At 41.0% G+C, this 20,885-nt stretch overlaps 1 protein-coding gene across 2 annotated transcripts in view; it reads left to right on the top strand.

Annotated features, from left to right (window-relative positions):
* Positions 1–2,960: 2,960 nt before the first annotated feature.
* The window catches only part of PTPN12 (protein tyrosine phosphatase non-receptor type 12), a 70,574-nt gene continuing 52,649 nt past the window's right edge, over positions 2,961–20,885 (top strand). For both annotated transcript variants that reach the window (XM_014869054.2, XM_014869055.2), the window contains exon 1: positions 2,961–3,284. In XM_014869054.2, the coding sequence (XP_014724540.2) occupies positions 3,186–3,284 (99 nt within the window). In that variant the 5' untranslated portion in view covers positions 2,961–3,185. The remainder of the gene's footprint in view (positions 3,285–20,885) is intronic.

Here is a 20,885-nt window from a genome sequence, read left to right on the forward strand (position 1 = left end):
GGGTTGAAACTTCCTGTTCTATCTATAGGGTGAGTAATTCACGCTGTGTGTCTGTTTTTCCGCCCCTCTCCTACAGCTACACAAATATGCAGTCATGCACACATGCTGCATGGGTCAGATGTCTGGGGTTAACCCAGATAGTATGAGCCTCAAATCAAAAGCCTGAGTTAAAATGCTATTTTTGCTGCTGAGGCTTTAGGTGTCAGTTCATAGCACAGACATGAGACAACCTCATGCAGCATTTGCAGGGCTGTGGGAGATAAAACTGGTGGTATTTGGTTTGCAGCTCTCACAGGTACAGGTACAGATGCACAGGCAGACAATGCCAGGCACAGTTCTCCATGCTATTCCTAATTTCTTCATTTCATATATACTTTTGGCTAGCGACACGCCTAGTTTGGGGGCTTTTTTTGTCTTCTGAGACTCTGTAACCTTCTTATCAGTTAAACCAAATGAAAGGCCATGGTTACACTTGCCGATTTACAACAATTTATTACAGTTAAGTTGCAGATTGTGAATGAGGCCAGACTGACAACTGGGTCCTTTTCATGTAAGGCGATAACGATATCAAGTTCATCATGATCTTTTTTTCCCCTCCTCTGTATCTCGGTTGTGTGAATAAATGAAGAAAACCATATAACATTCAAGACTCATTAATTGGTTGTGTAGTCTCAAGTATCACTTTTCTGAAGTTACCTGCCATCTGGCACTAGGAGCAGATTTGCCAGGATAACTGCTGAGCAAACAGCAACCTTCCTAAGCAGATGGAAATCCAGCAAGGTGACATGGAGAAACTATCTGATGATCCAAGCCCCAGATATCCTTGTGGTCTCCGGTCTCTCTAATTTCTGTCTTTTCCTTTAAAGCTGCCTTTTGGCTTTGTAGAAAAGGAGGTTTGGAGAAGGAAGAGAGGAATTAAATCAAGAAAAGTAGATCTTCTTATAGCTCTTCAAGGCTAGTTGATTAGCTTGTTATGGAAGCTGGTGCAAAGGACATGGAGAGGAGACTGACAGCAGATGTGTTTGTGTGGAGTGCTTCACTAAACCTCAGCACAGAACTGATGCCCTTTTCTAGCTCATTCATGTGTCCCTATGTCTCCTGTATATTTGTTGATGAACATCAACAGCTAAAATATCCAACCCCTTAATAAGATGCTGAAATCTGCAGCAAGTCATGTGAAAATGCTAAGCCTCTCAATTTTCCAGCCTACCCCTCTGCCAGAGATGACTGTAGCAGATGCAGATGTGTGTCCATGCAGCAGCAGCGACAGTTCAGGCTCCTATGCCATATCTCAAAACTCGCCTCCACTAGGAAGATGCTGAGTTAGTGGACACTGAATTGGGCTGAGGGTGGTAATGTACCATTGTACTGATGAGGAAGCGGTATTCTTTGGCAGCCTTCTAATATCTCACACCAACACAGGAAGACCAAGCTTTTTGTAGGTTTCTTTTGGTAACAAAGTCAGATTAATGGAATGATCAGAGAAGAAAACACACCGATTTGCTATGGACTTATATTGCAGCTGACTGAGTTCCCTGAGCCGGTTCGGTGTCCTGTTGGGGTTGTGTTGGTGTGACTGCAAGTGCCACACGCTCCCGGGGCAGGGAATGAGCAGTGGGGAACGGGCGATTGGGCTGGAGTGACTTAGCTGGGTTATGCCTTTCAGCTTGGACCTTTACCATTGACCTGAGTGACAAAGTTTTACTGGATCGACAGCGTCACTCAAGTCCGTGTAGACAGATCTTCATCAATAAAATTACATTTTAAAAAACTGCACTTGGAATATTTATAAAGCTATGAGACTATACATATGTACACCTCTACAATTGCTTTGCTTCGCTTAAGCATAAGTTATAAATGTCATCAGGACACCAAACATGAAGAAGTTTAACTTTTCCATATAACATTAAGAATGAAATAAAACATTGCCAAGTCCTCCAACACCACGTAAAGCAGAGATTTTACACTATGTTTAAAATAGGAAGGTGTGCGGTGCCAGAGCCCTCTCGCTGCGGTGCCGAGGGGTGCGGGACCGTCTCCCCGCCTAGCACCGGCCTGGACACCTGCCGGAGGCAGTTCCATAATTCAGCTGAGCCTGCGGACATTTTTATTACGTAGATCGATCGATCTGTCTATCTATCTATCTGCATACACATACATATATATATACACTTAATAAAGAATATATATATATATATATATATATATATATGGGTGTATATATATATAATTAATATACAAACACACACACACATATATATACTTAATGTACATACATACAAATACGCGAGGAGCGGTCCCCGGCCAGGTGTCCGCGCCCGTCCCCTGCCCTGTCCCGCCCCGCCATCTTCCCGCTGCCCGGCGTCCACCGCCGCCGCGCCTCGGCACCGCCGCCGCAGGGACCCCCCGGCACTTCCCACGGCTGCGGGCTTCCCACCGGAGCGGGACCCTTCTGATGCGGGAGTTTCAGCGGGATGCTGCTTGAGCCCCCAGCCCCGGGACGCGGCGCTGTCGAGACTACATGTCCCGACATGCCGCTGCCTCCCGGCGCGGCGCCGCGGGCATTCACCGCCGCCCATTGTGCTCCAGCCAGGGGAAACCGCGCTCTGCTGCCCTCAGCCTCCCCCGCGCGCTCCAAGTGGTCCCTTCCAGCGCTCCATGAGGCGCCCTTCGGGCGATCCCATCCAGGGGAAACGGGGGGGGTGGGGAGGGCCGGCCGAGCAGGCAAGGTGTGGAGCCCAGCGAGCGCTCTCTCGAAGCCCGGCCGGCCGGTGATTGGCGTGCACGGCCGCCAATAGGGCAAGGCAGCGGTCGGGAGAGCCAATGGGCGCGGGGCGTCGCCGTGGTGGGGCGGGGAAGAAGGGAGAGGGCGGGGCGGATGCCGCGCGTGCGCGGGGTGGAAGGAGGCGGGGCCGTGTCGTGTCCGTGTCGGCTGCTCCAGGGAGGGTCGGGCGGAGGGAGGAGAGGATGGAGCGGGCGGCCGGGCGGCCGTGAGCAGGGCGGGAGCGGAGCCAGAGCGGAGCCAGCAGGCCGCAGGCAGGCCCGGGCGGGGAAGAGGCGAGGCAGGGAAGGGAAGGAAAGCAGCCGGGTGACGGGGTCGTGCGGCGGAGGGGGCTCCGGGCGGAGAGCGGGCGAGCGGGCGAGCGGCCGGGGCTCCCGCTCCGCAGGGCGGCCGGCGGGGCAGGATGAGCCAGGAGGAGATCCTGAGGAAATTCATTAAGCGAGTCCAGGCCATGAAGGACACGGACCACAATGGGGAGGACAACTTCGCCAGCGACTTCATGGTGAGGGGCGGCGGCGCGGGCGCGGCGGCGCGGGCGGGGCTCCTGCCGCCCCCCGGGGCGGGGGGGGTGACCCGCAGCCCCTTCCCCATCCCCCCGCGAGACTGGGGGTGTCGGGGCGGTGGGCGTCGCATCCCTGGGGGTCACCTGCTATTGTGTGCCCCGGGGCTCGGCCGGCTCCCCGTGCCCACCGCCACTTCGGAGCTCGGCGGGGGGAGGGAGAGTGTCCGCCTGGATTCAGCCTCCTTCCTGCCCCCCAGCCCCGGGAGGTTTGTCACCGCGGCTCCGGCCCTTCCCCGCTCCTGCGGAGGTGGTGGTCATCGGCTCTTGCAAAATTCACCGGGAGGCTCCTCATCCACCCGCCCTGCTGTTTCCCTGAGCACATAAAGGGGACAGAGGCGGCGGGGGGGGGGCGGGGGGGGGGCTGCGAGCGCTTCCTCGCCCTTGCAGCCCCTTTTTCTGCAGGGTTGTCTTCTGTGATGTCAGCTGGGGATAATCGGACACTCCTCCCCTCCTTCCCCTTTTATCTGACCCTGTAGCTGCCTGCTTGAGATTTCTCTCCTTTCCGAGGAGATGTGTTAAATGTATTGATAGTCCTTGGAGGAATATTCATCTTCCCTTCGCTAACATCTCCCATCCCCCATCGCAGCCCTGCCTGTATCCCTCGTCCTTTCTTCCTTCCAGATCAGTTCACCGTCAGTGTGCGCTCGGGGAAAAATTCTATTAGAGAATTAGTGCTTTCCCTGGTTTATTTTAGCTGTTTCGAGCTGTTACAATATCTTGGGAGTTCTATCTTTTGAACTGGTCGTCTGAGCTGTGAACAATAATTTTGATTGGGCAGATGTTGCTGGCACTTTCTAATATCATTTAAATAATATCAAAATGTAGTTTGACCCACAGAAGAGCTGAAGGAGAGCGGGTCAGTGCCCTCCGTATCTGTCTTTGTAGCTCGCTTTTATTATGCATCGCTCTTCGGGATTAAAAGCACATCGTTAGCCCTTTAAGCTGTCAGTCTGTGCTAGTGGTCTGGGAACAAAAAAAAAAAACAACTCAATGTAGATGTCGTATCGGAGATTGTCCGAAATGTGGGGAGGAGGCCGCGGATGTTGCGCAAGGCGGAGGGGCGTTGGAAGCTCTGGCAGGTCCAGGGTGGAAGAGGAAGTGGACTTTGGGAAGTAACGAGTTCATCCAGGGTGGGGAGGGAGCCCGTGGGAAATCGGCCACGCTCTTTGGGCAGGATTTTGCAAATACTAAAAGTATGCTGCTGGAACATCTGAGCGTGTGGGAAAGGAAGAGAGAAACGTGTGAAATGAAGAATGGCATTGGAACGATAGGACCCTTCTAAATCTTCACATGAGAGCTTAAAGGTTACAGAATTTGACAGAAGCTTTTCATTAAGTGATAGTTTTAGTAATATAATTGCTATTTAACAGGAATTGACATCTTGCCTTGCACTGATGAACCTGTCTTGTTCATGTAAATTATATATACTTTACAGAAAAGCTAGCCTAGACTAGTGCAAAATGCGGGACATTTTTAATAACGTCTATATTAAGTACTTTGTTCTCGATCTCCTAATCTGCCTCTACCATTTCATATCTGATAATTATCCTTATATTTTAGCTTTGCTGTAGTCAAATTATATACAATACATATTTTTATCATCCTTTCTTTGAAACAGTGGCACTTCTGTATGGAAAAATAGCTTTTGTTTCAATTTCTCTCCTTCACAGCATGCTGTTTCTGTAGCTTTCACTGGTATAGACAGTGAGTTTTCCCATTTCTTTCCTGTAGCAGCAAGAAAAGAAAATATGGGTAAAAATGGGAAAATAAGATTATAGGAACTAATGGGCAAGACATTTCAGGAGAAAGATGTATTACCTGAAAGAGTGTTAAATATTTTGGGGAGAATTGTGTTGAAAATTTATTTTGTCCTCTTAACACTTTGTATTTCAAACTTTAATATTTGACTTTCATATTGTAAATAATAGTAAAACCAGGAAATTAGGATCTTCATCTCTAGTATTCACCTTTATGTAGTAAAGCAGACATAGATTAATGTGAGTACAAGAATCATAGTTGCTGGTTTTTAATTTTTTTTCACTAGGAATGTACTGGGGTATTTTGGGATTCTTGGGGTATGTGTTTTGGGGTGTATTTGGCTGCCTTAACAGAGCCATGCTTAGGTTCTCTTTGAAATGATTGAGAAGAAAGAAGGAAAGAGGTAAAGGGGATATAAGTTTCAATATTCTGTTCAGTTAAAGAATTAGTAGATATTTTTTGAGAAGGGAAGTTGTGTTTTCTCATTTAAGTGCAGAATGTTTTGTGGCTGTTAAATAGTGGCAAGTTTGTGGAATAGGATTTGCTGTTACTCATCGCTTCATTTCCAAGTCAAAATGGAATCTAAAATATCAATGGAATAGTGGGTGAATGCAAATGAAAACAATTCTTTACCTTTAGGTTTGTTGCCTTTGAATGTGTTAAGTAATAGGCTTAGAGAGTTGCATATAGGCCCGAGTGAATGAAAGTACGTGTGGGTGCCAAGGAGTGCTGGAGGAGAGGGTAGAGAAGCTAGAGGTGTGCACAGGGAGCCTGATAAGCCTGGCTGATTGCTATTGAAAGTCCAGAGTGTAGATGACTAAGACTACAATTTAATAATGCCATTGACATACCTGGAAACAACTTCTGCTTGGAAGGTGGAAAGTTGATTATTACCCACTCCACCAGTGCCTCCCCACATCCTCCTGATAACAAGATAAATTCTGTAATCTGGGCACCAGTAGCAACTTTGTTACTGGAAATCAAATATATTTAATTAATTTGCAATAGGAAGTAAGCAGGACTTTGGTAGATCACTTCAATACTCTGGGCGTGTACACTTAGGATTAAATGAAGTGGATAGTTTGAAAACAGAACAGACATGTCTGTAAGCCTTGCCAGGAATCATGTATATGTGGATATGGGGCAAGTGGGCTTTTTCCTAAAATAATACAGGTTAGGATTTTGCTACTATGGTCGCAGTACATCCAAGGAGTATACTTTTTCCTGGGTTTATGCTGACATTGCTATTTGAGTAGAAGGAAATAAATATAGATTACTTCCTCTTGGTGTTTCATGCTGTATAAATACAACCAACGTGGTCTAGGTTCTGATTTTTTTGTAATGAGCATGTGTCCTACATCAAACAAGGGTTAGAAGTCAAAGTTCCATATGGAGGAAAAGAAAACAGCTATTCTAGAATTTAGAAAGACCTTGATAAATATTATTTGCTGATTTATTTTTAAATTTTAATTGACCCATAATTAACAGATTTTTTGTGTTCTTTCGTTATAGTCACGACAAAAGCATTCTGACACACTCATTTTTATTGTTTGATGTAGGTTGCTGTTGTAAAAGGAGAATTGAAATATGAATAGTGTGAAGCTTTACCTTCAAAAATCAGATGTTAGAATTGTTTTGTGGTACATGACAGTCTTGCTTCATCTTCTGAGTTAGATATCTGGCTAATCTGTTGTCATGGAACACCGTGTATGGCTGAGAATGCATTTTTTCTGATGGATACTGTGTAGGGGACCCTCGGCTGCTCTTGGAGGTAGTGATGTCAAAATGATCTTGTCTTAGATCATCCATCTAAATAATAATGATTTTTTTTTTTTACCAACTTTGTTACACCTAGTCACAGATTTCTTTATGCCTTTCATTCAAGAGGGCACAGGTAATTAACTCAACTGAATATTATGTGTCTGTGTTCTGTTCAATTGGCCTAAGTGGAAACTTTTAGGTTTGGAAAGAGTTATGTACTCAGGATGCTGTTTTCTGAAGTATGAAAGGGAATTTGAATGGTTTGAAACAGGTAAGAAACTAATTTCTATGCTTCTTACCTCTCGCTGGTTTTGATTTTGACATTTTTGTATTTAAGCACTTTTAACTGATTGTTTTCTGAAAATGCTGTTTTAAAAAAATGGGAGATGGAATGTGCTTGACTTGTAAGGTTAAAATGTAGCTGATCATAGGAAGTGCTACACCAGATGTTATAAAACTTGCTTTGTGCATTTTTTGAGGCTTTTGTCTTTTTGTTTTTGGTGATATTTTCTGGAAAATTTCTAAGGTGCCTAAAGGCTGCTTAAAATGAACAGTCTACAGTATACTGAATTAAAACTACTGAGATACATAGTGAAAGCCCACATACTGATGCCAGTCATGACGTAGATTTTATTCTGGTTCTGGAACAGCGTTAGGGATTCAACTGTAGCACTTCAGAAATGCCCCTCTTAAAAGCTTGTCTGTGTATTAATGTGCATTTGCATAAGCCTTTCTGATTCAAATATTATTAGTGCTCAAGAGGTGTCTTGAGTATCCGTGAAAATATATTTCAAATTTAGAAGGCAGGCGTACAGTCTGGAAACTTATAAAACATTTATCTTTTTTTACTATCTCTGCTTTTAAATTTTTTTTTAAGATCCCACTGTATAGACATTTTTGGAATTTATGTTTTCTAGTAACTATTTAATGAGTTTTGTGCTTATAATATATTGTTAGAAACACTAATACTTTGTCATATGTGTTATAAAATGCATGCTGTCTTTTCAAGAGATGTTATTTGTATCTGTAAAGGTTAATCTGGGAAAAATGTTTCTTGAAACTTCAAATCCAAGATTTAATTGGTTTAAGCAGAGCTTTGGCTGGAATTCTTGAAAATAGGTTCTTTTGAAAAAACATCAACTGTTTGGAGCACTTATTTCCCCTAAAGTGTGACAGAAGGAGGAATTGCCTTGGAGAAAATGACCTGTGTGTTGTACAGCTGATCAGTTATGTGAAACTCTGCTCTTAGCAATGAGTTAATAGGTCATAGGCAACTGTCACTTTAGATATGCCTTGTGCATTTTTATCATTTCAGGGTTAAATAATGGATCTGTTAGTAATCACCTTTCATATTATGCTTAAATTTGTGTGTAAATGTACTTTTAAAGTTTTGTTTCCGTTAATTGTATTTCAGCAAGATGCTGTTAATTTGTATGTGGGGGGCACACCCCAGCACATTACTCCATTGTGTGCAGTTACAGTCATCAAGATCATTCATAAAGCTTCTTTTACATGGACCCAGTCTGGTTGAGCAAAGTGACTGAATAGTCATTTCAGTAAACCCAAACTTTAGAGGCTTCTGCAATTTTGTGAAATATGTTCATTCAATGTTATATGAAAATGCAATTTTACATGAACAATCTTTCAGTTTAAATATTCAGCTTCTTTGTCCCCTTCTGAGGAAATGAGTGCTGTTTCTGTTGCTTCAGAGATGCCATTCTGAATTTTCATAGAGGCATTTGAATACAGCCACAAGGCTGCTGTAGTGACCTTGAGGTATAAGAACTTGCAAACTCTGCCTGAAATTGCTGTTCTTTCAGTACATGAAACTAAACCAAGTCAGTTAGGCAATGCTCTGGGTTGTGTCAAATATCTTGTGTGGTAATAAGTTCTGTTTGCTCATTTTGCAAAGACAGTAGTGTGTAAGTCTACTGTTCTCATGGAATAAAGGGTTGTGTATGGATTTTGCAGAATATTAAAGAATTGTTCAGGAGGAGCAAATGGTAATGTTGACCTTGCACCTCATGGCATACTACATGCACTCCAAATAATTTAAATAGCATGTCAAATACATACTTTGTTTTTATTCTTACCTCAATTCTACAGCACCTTTTGCTGTATTTAGTTAGATATGTGTATAAGATAGATAAATATCTGTAGATACCTATATATGGGTATGTCTCATGTGACCATAGTTCATCAACCTTAGACCCTAATCTGTAGTTCTGTAGCTCCATGTACGTACTTATGTATTTGTATATGTATGATTGTATGTCTATGTACTACTCTGCATATGTGTCACTGCTCTATAGTATGAATTTCTTGATTTGGATTGTATGTAATTTACTTTAAAACTGCAGTAGGTTCAGGTTATTTTTCCTTGATGCTGTTATAGCTAAATATAAGTTACCAGCTCTGCGAGCAGGGCAAGGTTAATCAGATATTCAGATTATCTAATATGTATAAATTTGTTGATCATGAGTGCAACAAAAGTCTGAGGCTTCTATATTAATCTATTCAAGCCATTGATTTGTAATAAACAGAAATTATGTTTTATCTTCTTCACTGTTACTGTTTAAGATTCGTGGATATTCCATTGAGTACTGCTACAGTTTCACTATAGTATGCTTAGTACAAAGGACTTTTTGGAGTAGGGAAAATAGTAATGCATTTCTTAGTGCTGGGAAGACTTGAAACTGTACCAAGTGCCTTGGGTATGCATTTCTAGAACTGAAATCAGATGGTAGATGATGTTTTTTTCTTGGTCTTATAAAACAGCCTTCAGTTAGGGAGAGGCATCAGTGTTAAAAGTCAGATAAGGAACTGCGTAAAGCACAAGTGGATTTGGTAGAGTAGGAGCTCTTCATGCACTCTTCAGGAAGTGCAGTGTTTGCATCCTAGTGTTTTCCTCAAGCTGTTGTACTCCACAATTGCCATGGTTATGCCAGCACAGGCTTGAATAACTCAGCTGTGTGTGTTTGCCCTGAATGAACCATGGACGTGCATTTCTATTTCTTTTAACTAGCACATGAATGGTGCAGAGAGATTAAGCTCTTTGTTTTCCTGCTTCATCTGACAAAAAACCTTGCTAATATAAACTTAACTCGTGAGTTATTTGTTCAAATTTGAGCAATCAGAATGTGTTTGTGAAAGGAGAGTACTTTGGTATGGCTGTGGAGTTTTGGATCTGGAACCTGGAGCCCCAGAAAGTGGCTGTATTGTTGGAGCTGTGTCTGGAGTCCCTCTGTATCTTCAAGAAACCAGGTTGTGTTCAGACCCAATATTGGTGAGACAACATGAATGCAAAGCCAGTAGCTTTGCTAGGGAAGCTGACAGTGCAGCAAGTTAAGGAAAGAATTGAAAGATCAGAAAGCACAGTCAGGTCTGTCAAGCTTTAGGGCTGTCCTTCTGGGCTGGAAATTGTTTTTTTTTAAAGTATCTAAATACTGGTGTCAGGATGTTTTAGTCACGGAGGTTTGCATAGGAAAGTTACTGCTTGTGTCCCTGAGGGCCTTGTTCTAGCTACCGTTTTGTCATCAGCTTTATATTGAAAAAATTCTTAAACAGCTAGAAGATCAAGTAGAGAAAAATGTTTCCCAAGAGGTACCAGATAAATCGAGGTATAAGTGGATGACCTAGTTTAGTTGACCTAATTTTTCCTCCTATCTGTCCTCCTACAAGCCAATACTTTTAATTTCTTTAAAAGGCAATTTTATTTGTGTTAATTTATGGGAAGACTTAAAGGCGGTATTGTCCTAATGGAAGTGTCTTCTGAAAGTAAAACCTGGAAGAATTGAATTATCAGCTCTAAAAAGTAGCAAGGCAGTTCCTTCAATGGGGGAAAATATCTAGCTGTTACGAGAGGACTGAAGCTATGAATGATGTTGCCTTATGGGCTACACATGTCATTAGGAGCAAAAGCAAATAAAGAAACATATTTCATTCATACATTAGATTTCTGGAAGGAAGCATCAGTAGTTTGAAGGAAATCCTACCATAATGCTTCTGACAGTTAATTTTCTGTATTAATTCTACTTTTGAGCTCCCTTAGTTCTGCAGAAAGAATTGAATTGCCTAGTGTTAGGAATGTGCCAGGGGCAACTATATGAGAAGACTGAAAGTTTTAAGTGTTGTATGGATTGGTTGGATTGTTCTATTTTTGATTTGCTGTGATTTGGAGAAATCTTACCACAATTGTTAAGAGTATCCATATAACTTGTGTTCTTTCCTTTTTGGCAGAAGGGCACTTCATGGTTTAGATGTTGGAGAGCAAAAACATGGTTCCTAAACATGATTGAAATTTATTAGTTTTAATTGCCCGATCTTTGCTATGATTTTTGGTGTCTAAAGTCATGGATTGAAAAGCATCAGCCTCTAAGGGGAAGTTAGTGTAGCTAAAACCATATTGCTTTAAAGAATGTATGTACTACTTTAATCTCTCTCTTTTAGTTATGACACTGAACTTGTAATTTTTAAAGAAACTTTTTTTACATTAACTTCCTTTTTACGTAGTCTTGTAAGGTGTAGCTGGGTTTGTTTTACTAAGGTCATGGTACAGAGGTGTCCCTTGAACAATTTTACCTCTTGCTGCATTTGTCCTGCTGTCTTGTCATTCTTGCTGTCTCATGTGGATGACATCTACTTGTTGTTTTTCTTCTGAAAACACACAGCTATTTTGTATTCTTTGTGATCACAGGAGGAACAGCTTCTATGTGGATCAGTGTGGGAGTGTGGTTTTGGGGTTCTGAAGAGGTAAATGACCATCATTCAGCTGTGCAGCGGGGCTGCAGTGGGAACAAGGGGCCAAGGCTTGTTCCTCTGGGCACTAAATGAAATCACAGAGAGGCTGACAGGAATGTGGTACTTGAGTGATGTCTTATGTTCCTGCTTTTATTGAGCTTGGGCAGTCAGCACCTTTGCTATTGTTGCTATCCTTGCTATCTTTCTTATTTGCTTTAGGGTCAATATCATGGATGCAAAATTAATTTCTTGTGCTGAGCTAGACTAATTCTAGGTTCTGGTTCATGCACATTTTTCCTGGACTTAGTGGCATGATTTCTAGCTCCTTGTAACAACTGAGAGTCTCAGGGGCCTGTTCCAGAATTTTCATATTGTTTTCCATTGACGATTACATTTAAAAATACATTTTGTCTTCTATTATGATAGTATGGCATTATTTTTATTCTCCTGGTAGTTCTTGAAGGACACAGCTATCTTTGAATAACTCAGTTCCAAACTGAAAGGATGTTTCATGGATTTCCTGTCCAAGTGTTCAGAGGACTTGTCAGTGTAGATTATGCATCCTGTTTAAATGACTGATTGCTGTGGGAACTGCACTGCTCTTGAGAAGCCTGAATAGTGTTCTACTCTGTCCTAAATGTTTCACTTCTTGTTTGATTGTTTGACTCTGTAATGCATAACCCTCTGATGGAACAGTGTCTTTTTTTCCTCAAGTGTGTGGGTAGCACATGTGGTACTTGACACTTTGACTGTTTAGACAAATGTTCTTATTGGATTAATTGTCCAGTTGTTTCACTGCACAAAACTGAGAGATCAATTAATATAGAAAGCAGAACAGAGAGAAGAACAAGTGATAGGAATAGTGCACTGCTCTTCGACTGTGGATAGGCTGGGTTGGAAGTTGATGCCTGGCTACTCTGTGAATGAGTAAAATTAATCATGGAGATGTTTCAGTGGTAAATGTATCATGTCCTGCATTTTTGCAGTGCACAGCTCTTTTTTCACTGTTTCTACGCATGTAGAAAAGAAGTCTTAATTCTTCCTTTATTTTCTGTTTGAATCTTTACCTTCATGCATGGGAAGCAGGATTACAACTGGAATGCTTTTGTTGTTACTTACTCCCTCATGTATATTCTGATAATTTTAGCAAATAGGTAATTGTTAATTGAAATGAATGCAGTTGTCCAGTAGGAATACTCAGGGGAAACATTTAGCTCAAAATAAAGCTGGAAAATGAAACAGTGTTCTGGAGGGAAGGGCATATGTAGGTTAGTTGAACTGCTTCAAGAAACTGAGAATTCCTGCAGAGTAGAATTAATTATAAATTACCTATAGGGCAGCACCCCTGTTGCACAAACTGCTAAAGGAAGGAAATAATCTCTTAGATACTGTGAATGTCCCCAGATAGCTCTAAGTATTCAACAGTTACTTCTAAGATTTCCATTTTAGTAGTTTAGGTGGTTACACAAAACTGTGTAGGTTTTTATTATGACCAAATCAGACTGTAAAATTAATTTCAACTCATTTTCTTTGAGGTTACATAAACAGAACTGTGATGTTAATAACGGTATGTAAATGTTAATGGAGAAAAATGACTGATTTTAGGCAGGTAGAAAGGACTTGGAAAGTACTACAGGCACACATTGGAATTTACTTTAGTAAAGAAATACGGTGTTTTAGAGATGCTTTGTTTTTCTGTTATTTCTACTTCATGAGCACTAGGCCTAGAAGGGAGAAATATATGTTGTTTTCTTTAATAGCTCTTTGCTAGAAAATTGCATTAAGTGCTACAAGGGCACTTAAAGCTTTGGACATGAATCTGCTTTTCAAACTGAATGCTCTGAAATAAGTTGCTATTAAGCTACAGGTTAAGCCCTGTCACAACCTTTTATATTTTCCTTATAAACTGAAGAACTTTTCCAGAGGCTAATCCACAGAGTTGCTGTGGAAATTGCCCTGGCATTCTGTAGTAACGCTGCGACTGTTGCTTCTTCAGCTAGTGCCATCTATTTTCTTAACATTTTGACCAAGATGATGAAATGTGAGATTTCATTTCTTTTCCCTTTTGTGGTGAAAATGTAGCTTGCAAATTATCTGAGATGTCAACTTCCTATTTTTGTTGTTCTGAAAAGAGCAGGTGAAACTGTGGCAGAGAAGCCTAGTTTTACTTTTTACAAATTACAGAAATCTATAGCCTGTTGATAAATTATTTAAAGTGAGAGACCAGTAACACTGAAAAAATGTATGTATCCCAAAGTCAGCAAGCTTTTGCTATAAAATCAGTGTGATTTCCTAAAGGGAAAGAATATGTCATTCTAAAATGCTAGCTAATTCCATAACTAATTCTAATATGGAATAGCCTGAATGTGAGCTTGCATTTGATACCTTATACATGATTAAACACTGTAGTACTTTTGGTGCAAAGCTATAGCAACATGTCTTTCAGGCACAGCAATTTAAAAAGCATTAGCACTGTTTAAATTGGTGATCGTGTGAAAATGAAGGCAGCATCCTGTTTCTCCAGCCTTACAGCATACATAATGGGCTTCTCTTCCTGTATTCATAGAAAAAATATCCCTTGTCTGGTACAGTGAGATGATATGATCATCCAATGAAACTAACTATGTGGGTATAAAAATTTCAGGGATTGTCTTTAGCTCTTAGGGAGAAAGTATATCTGGAAGTTACCTAAGTGTATATGAGGTCAATATATGTTTAGAAGTGAGAAAAGCAGCAGTGAAGTAACAAGGGAATTCAGTGAAGGGATATAAGTAAAGAGCTGATTTATTTCTGGAGGCAGTACCTTTGGAACTAAAAATGACCATGATTTTTTGCTAGGTAGGGGATCATGTAGGGCATGTCAGGGAGGCGCTGGAATTGGCTTTTGTAAATAAATGCAAAAATGAATTTCTTCTATTCTTTGAGTGCCATGTGGTTTATTTTTTATTGGGCTGTTGTATTATGTAACGCTGTAACACCCCCAGAACTTGATGCTGATTCGGGAGTTTCCCAGATTGTGTACTGATGGTGTAGATGGAATAGTTGCATGGAACACCTGAATAAGATAAATTATAACAAAGCAGACAATATTTAATTATTATCTTGGGGTTTGTTTCCCCTTCCCCTGCTGACAGATTCTTTAGTGTGGTACTGGAATCTGGTGTTTATTGGTGAAAGCTGAGAGGATGGAATGTTGTTCTTGTGGGAAAGTGGCTGTGTTGGTCTTGCATGGCCTGATTTTGGTACTGGGTGGGGGCTACAGGAGTGGCTTCTTTGAGAAGCTGCCCCCACATCCAACAGAGCCAATGCCAGTGGCTCCAAGAGGGACCCATTGTTGGCCAAGGCTGAGCCCACCAGTGATGGTGGCAGCACCTCTGGGGTAACATATTTAAGAAGAAAACACAAAAAGTTACTGTGCAGAAGTAATTGCAGCCAGACAAGAGCAGAGTGAGAATATGAGAGAGAAACAGCCCTGCAGGCACCCAGGTCAGTGCAGAAGGAGGGGCAGGAGGTGCTCCAGGTGCCAGAGCAGATTCCCCTGCAGCCCCTGGGGCAGCCCATGGTGAGGCAGCTGTGCCCCTGCAGCCAGGGGAGAGCAGAGATCCGCCTGTAGCCCCTGGAGGACTCCACCCTGGAGCAGGCTGATGCTTGAAAGAGGGCTGTGACCCTGTGGGAAGCCCACCCTGGAACAGACTGCTGACAGTGTGAAGCCTATGCTGGACCCAGTTTCCTAGTAGGACTTGTGACCCTGTGGTGGTCACGTTGGAGCAATTTGTTCCAGAAAGACTTCACCACATAGAAAAGTGACCCACATTGGAACAGTTCATGAACTGTAGCTTGTGGGAAAGGCTCACACTGGAGAAGTTCCTGGAGAACTGTCCCTGTGGGAGGGATCCCCTCCTGGAGCAGGAGAAGGACTCCTCTCCTTGAGCTGTGGCAGAAGAAAACCATGTGATGAACTGACTGTCACTCCCATTCCCCATCTCCCTGCTCTGCTTGGGAGCAGGACATAGAGCCTGGGAAGGAAGGTTGGAGGAAAGGTGTTTTGGTTTGTTTTGTTTGTTTTTAATATTTGTTTTACTTCTGGTTATTTGTTGGTAATAAATTCAGTTAATATCCCAAAGTCAAATCTCTTTTGCCCATATGGCTGTCAGTGAGTGCTCTCTCTCTCTCGTTATCTCAATTCATGAGCCTTTCATTATATCTTTTTCTCTCCTCTGTCCAGTTGCAGAGGAGAGGGGTAGAGTGGCTTTGGTGGGCACCTGGCACCAGCCAGGGCCAACCCACCACAGCAGCTGACCAACTTTGTATGCCTGAGCTGCAGATCTGTTTGGATGGAGATCCCAACCTTCTCTCCTTCCTTTGGTTGATGGGTTAGTGGGTATATGATTCTCATATTGTGTGAGAAGTTAAGTTCGTAAAATATTTTAATTTGCCAGTTGGGCTTGAGAAACCCTTGAAATTCACAACACATCTTGCATAAGCAAAGGTTGTCTCGAAGGTCATGGGGGTAGGATTTTTGTGGAAGAAAAGACAGAAATTCTTGCTCATGTGAGCTTCCTCTTGTATTCATACTCTCGTCTTTGACTTGTCTTTAACTTATTGGATCTAGCTTCTGGACATTATATAAACAAGATATCCTTCAGGAATTCTCTATTTATGACAACTAGTTGTTGAATCATCCTGTGAAGTGTGTAGTTTTCCACTGGGCATAGTACTTCTGTCAGATCTTATGCAAATTGCAACACGTATTTTTGAGCCATATCAACTCTAATCTGTCTTAATCTGGTCTATTTTAATTCTGCTCTCCTCTTTATGTTGTGATTGGATTTTACTAGTTTTTTTTCAATTCTTTTTGTGCTACCTTATCCTCAGGCTGCTAAAACGATTTCCTTATTTTTCTAAAACCTTTGGTTTTTACTGGTTTTGGATGACAGAAGCCATTGCATGATGAATGGGAAACCTTACGAATAAGTTTAATACAGTTCTTCAATTTCACCTCACTTCTAGACTAGAAGCTCTTCAGAACAAGCATTGGCTTCATACAGTTTGTATGGATTTGATTAACTGAAGGTAAATGATTATCTGTAGTACTGTTTGGTACCCTTTTAAACTGTGTGAGTATTGCATGATCAGTTGTTGGATTATAAGAAAGTATATGTGTGGGGGTTTTGTCTTTTTTCTTAATTGAGTGGTCAAAATAGAACTGGCTGGTCTAATTGGGTCTTGGTTTTAAATTCAGAACAGAGTAGCTTAGCCAAACATTTTATTGACCTTGCTATCCTCTTAAAGAGAAAGTTACATTTATAAATGTTACCTGGCTCTGACAGTCACTGTTTTTTAATGACTATGGACAATGAGATTTAACCAGACTGGTTTAGATGGTCTTTGTGAGAATTTTCATGCAGTGTCCCTTATGACTTTTCCTGTTGTGGTTTGTTCATTTCACCAGGAATAATATTTCAGGGTTTGTATTGGGCCAGGTAATACTGCTTATGGATCCCTTTCCTCAAAAGTACTACTGTAGCATTGAGCTGTTGCCTAACCTTGGTTATTACAGAGATTCATGGAGATGAAAGCCTGATTTGAGTATTCAGAAATAAATATTGAGTCCTGACAGCTACAAGGAATGCAGTCAGTATTCAGAGGGAATAGCAGTGAGGCTTGCACTGGGGCCAGGATGCAATCTTCTAGTAAGTGGTGTACTTGAGCATGTTCACATCCTGTGCTATTCACCTTAATGCATCTATAAGAAGCACTTGCATCCTGATAAGACATTGTGATACTTCACTGCTCCTGTGAATTAATTTGCTTTGGCTGTAGAGTATGTGTTTCTGTATTTTGCATTTTAAAGCCAGGACTTAGCAATCCTGTATGTCTCATACTATTACTTGTCATGCAGTTACTGTCTCTTTAGAACAAATGTGTATTCCTGTCTAGTCTTATTAGCATTAATAGCTGTTCTGGTTGCCCAGTGGAATACTGATGCACAATGCTAGAAACTGGGAATGAGAAGGTGGTAGCCTTTAAGGGAAATCACAATGGAAGGAATAAAGAGGGCATTGCTTTAGAAAAATGGTACTGTCCTTTAAAGTCAAACTGCAGCAGCAGATATAGAAATTGAGAGTGAATTTAACTGATGTTTTGAAAATTAATTGAGGTCTTTTAAAGATACAGATTTGGTTTGGAATGCTGCCACTTCCATTAAGGGAAAATAAGATTGAGAAACTTTGAGTCCTATTTAACTGTGCTTTAATAATTCTCCTAGTAGTAAGTAGGGAGTTCTGATATTTGGGAAGGGTCATAGTTTCTCTCCAGTCCACATTTCATGCAATATCTATAGCCTATTTTCTAGCTAGAAACACTGCAATAGGTAGTCTTCAACATCTATAGGAATTTAGAAGTTTGGGTTTTTTCTGACTAAAGGCACATCTGTTTCCTCATTGAAGAGCAAGTCATAGTTTTTATGGCTGTAAGCAGCAATGCTACTTGTTCTTTTTAAGCTGATTAGTGCAATCTAGCCTCATTTTCCCCAGTTGCTCTTTTTTTTTTTTTTTTTTTTTTGGTACAAAAAGAAACCCCCACTTTGGTTTAGTACTTGCTATCTTTGTAAAATTTTAAATTCGATTCTTCCTTATCTAACTTTTCCTGAGAGTGGCTTTGATAGATTGGAGGAAATAACTTTGGTAATGCAACTTTCCTCATTTCCTGTATTTTGTCTACTTATTTTGTCATTCTGAAGAGCTGTAACTAGCAGTTTCACAAATTTAAGGATTTAAAATTGGAGAAATGACACCTAATTGCACTTTTAAATAATTGAAATCTAAGTTCAATACTCAGTAAAATGCTATAATGTGTATGTTTCTTAAGGGAGGCAAAACAACATTTTGATGGAGAAGGCAGCAGAGAAGAGTGAAGGTTAGGAGGAAGCTGTTCAAAATGAGCAGATTGTGAAGACTGCACTGCATTTTAGTGACCTAAAGCAGGAAAGGTGTTCATGCCTTATTTGTGTGCAGGTTGGCAGCCTGCTGCTCTCTCCATGGGTAATGTATTTTGAGCAATGTGCTGAGTTGAAAGAGACAGTAAAAATGTGGAGGAAGTTCTGCTTGTGCTGGGAGCTGTCACCAGTATTTTACATTCGAACAAGGCCTGACTAGTCTGTGCAGGCAGTGGAGCTTTCTGATGCCAGTCCAGCAGCTGCTGCTCTTCCAGAGTGTCCACTGACAGTGTCACCAAGTCACATTGTTAATTCTGTGGCTTTGCTGAAAGACGTTCTGCTTTTCCAGAATTACAATGTGAATTTGACCACAGCTCAGATTTTTTTTTAATGTAGATGGAAGTAGAGAAAACAGGAATACTTGACTGAGTGGTGAGCAGCTTTCCTGTTCCTAGATGGACAAGTGAAGGCTGCAGCCAGTGTCCCTAGCAAGTTCCTGTACAGACAGCATTTGCTCTGAGATGAGGAAGGAATGACAATAAAGGAGATTAGTGGTTTAGGAAATAAGATTAAAGTGACAGAATTTGAGTAAAATTCTGAGAGGTGAAATACTGTTAAAACTTGATGCAACAGAGAAAATCTCAATATATAATCAGCTGATGTCATTGATGTTAACTATTGCTTCTGGTACAGGAAAAACAAACCAGCAGACCCTTGTCTGTAGGATGGGAATGGAACTCTGTCCTCGTGTTAATTCATTGTGCCAGAAGCTGGACAGGCTTGCATTAATAAAGCATGGCTCATACCAAACTTAAAGAATCCCAAAGTTATAAAGAAAGAAACCCCTCTATCCTTATCTTATAATCATGTAGATCATCAAAACCTGTCTTTCCTGTATTCTATTTGTTAACTTCTGCAATATATGGTGGAAGGAAGCAGATAAATAGCGGTTTTTACATTTATGGTTTTAACTTGAGGGAAACTTCTTTAAAATCTGAAGTATGCCTTAGAATTGTATCCAAGGTGGTAACTTGCCATTTTCTACAAGGTAGAAAAGGCCTAGAATCTACTTTAGTTGTTTTTTCCTTTTTTTGAGGATTTCTTAAAATACGAAATGTGTGATTTCCATTCAATCTCACTAACCCTTTAGCATTTGTAATTTACAGGGTTTGGGTGGTATCTAAACATTTAGGTACATAATTAACAATAAGGAAATCAGAATCAATAAACTATGAAAAGTATTGTTTTGTAAAGGCTACTGTGTGCCGAGAGGATGGGTTTGTTACTTGAACAGAGTAATTAAGTTGAATATTAATAGTTGTGGTGTTTGGTACAGTAGAATAGTATGAATGTGATTGTCTTATGCTGCCTGGAAAGGATCTCAAAATGTTAAAAACTAAAAATTTTTTTTTTGGGGGGAGGTGTGGGGTGTGTGTTTTTTTTTTTTTTTTTTTTAGTGCTGTTGAAATTAGAATCTGCTACACATGGTACCATAGGTATGTTCGTAATTGGGAAAGAAGATGAGTACATGAATCTACAGATCACTGTATGTGGCCAACCAATAGTGTCAGCAAGGTAAATGAAGACATGATCTAAATAAGGCTTACAGGAAATGCTGAAGAGTTGGAATTTGGCCAGGATGTTCCCCTGGTTGCCTTTTTTGCTGTTCTCAAGAAGTACTTGTTCATTAAAATTATCAAAACAATTATCTTGGAAAGAGATGGACCAGCAAGCACAGTGTTATTGTAGGGCATATATACACATGGGAAATAAAAGCTGGAGTTATTTCTGTATTGAGGGCAATTTTCTTGAGATTTCTTTGGATTTGCAGCATAAAAGTGTCTTAGACTTGCATGGGCAAATAGGATCTGAGTAAAAGACAGACAGTTCCTTAAAAATAACTTGGTTATAAACAAATGACCAATTCAAATGATCATAACTGCAGTTGTGGTGGTTGGGAGAAAATAATAGCATGAATGAGATTTTTTTTTTTTTTTCTTAATTCTTTCCAGGCAGTGCAATGCAGTCTGGTGCACATAGTGCAATAGGTGTATTAGTAAGAGGAAGGAAGATAAGGAGATGAAGTTTAGGATCATATGATATTTTTCAGGTTCTTCAGAGTGTTAAAACAATGTAATGTGTTGAATCAAATATGTACCTAGTCTAATACTGTATTGTGACTTTAGGATACTGTGAGAATGTCAGGAATGAAATGGAGCCATCCTCCCAGTCTTTCTCAATGGCAGATTCTGAGTAGAAGCTCAGAACTACCCATAGTAGCAGCAGTTTGATCAGCATAGGACACCAGAGCCCATCTCTGGTCAGGACAGGTTACTGCTACCTGG

The sequence above is a fragment of the Sturnus vulgaris genome, chromosome 5 (genome assembly GCF_052056855.1).
Source record: "Sturnus vulgaris isolate bStuVul1 chromosome 5, bStuVul1.hap1, whole genome shotgun sequence".
NCBI lineage: Eukaryota > Metazoa > Chordata > Aves > Passeriformes > Sturnidae > Sturnus > Sturnus vulgaris.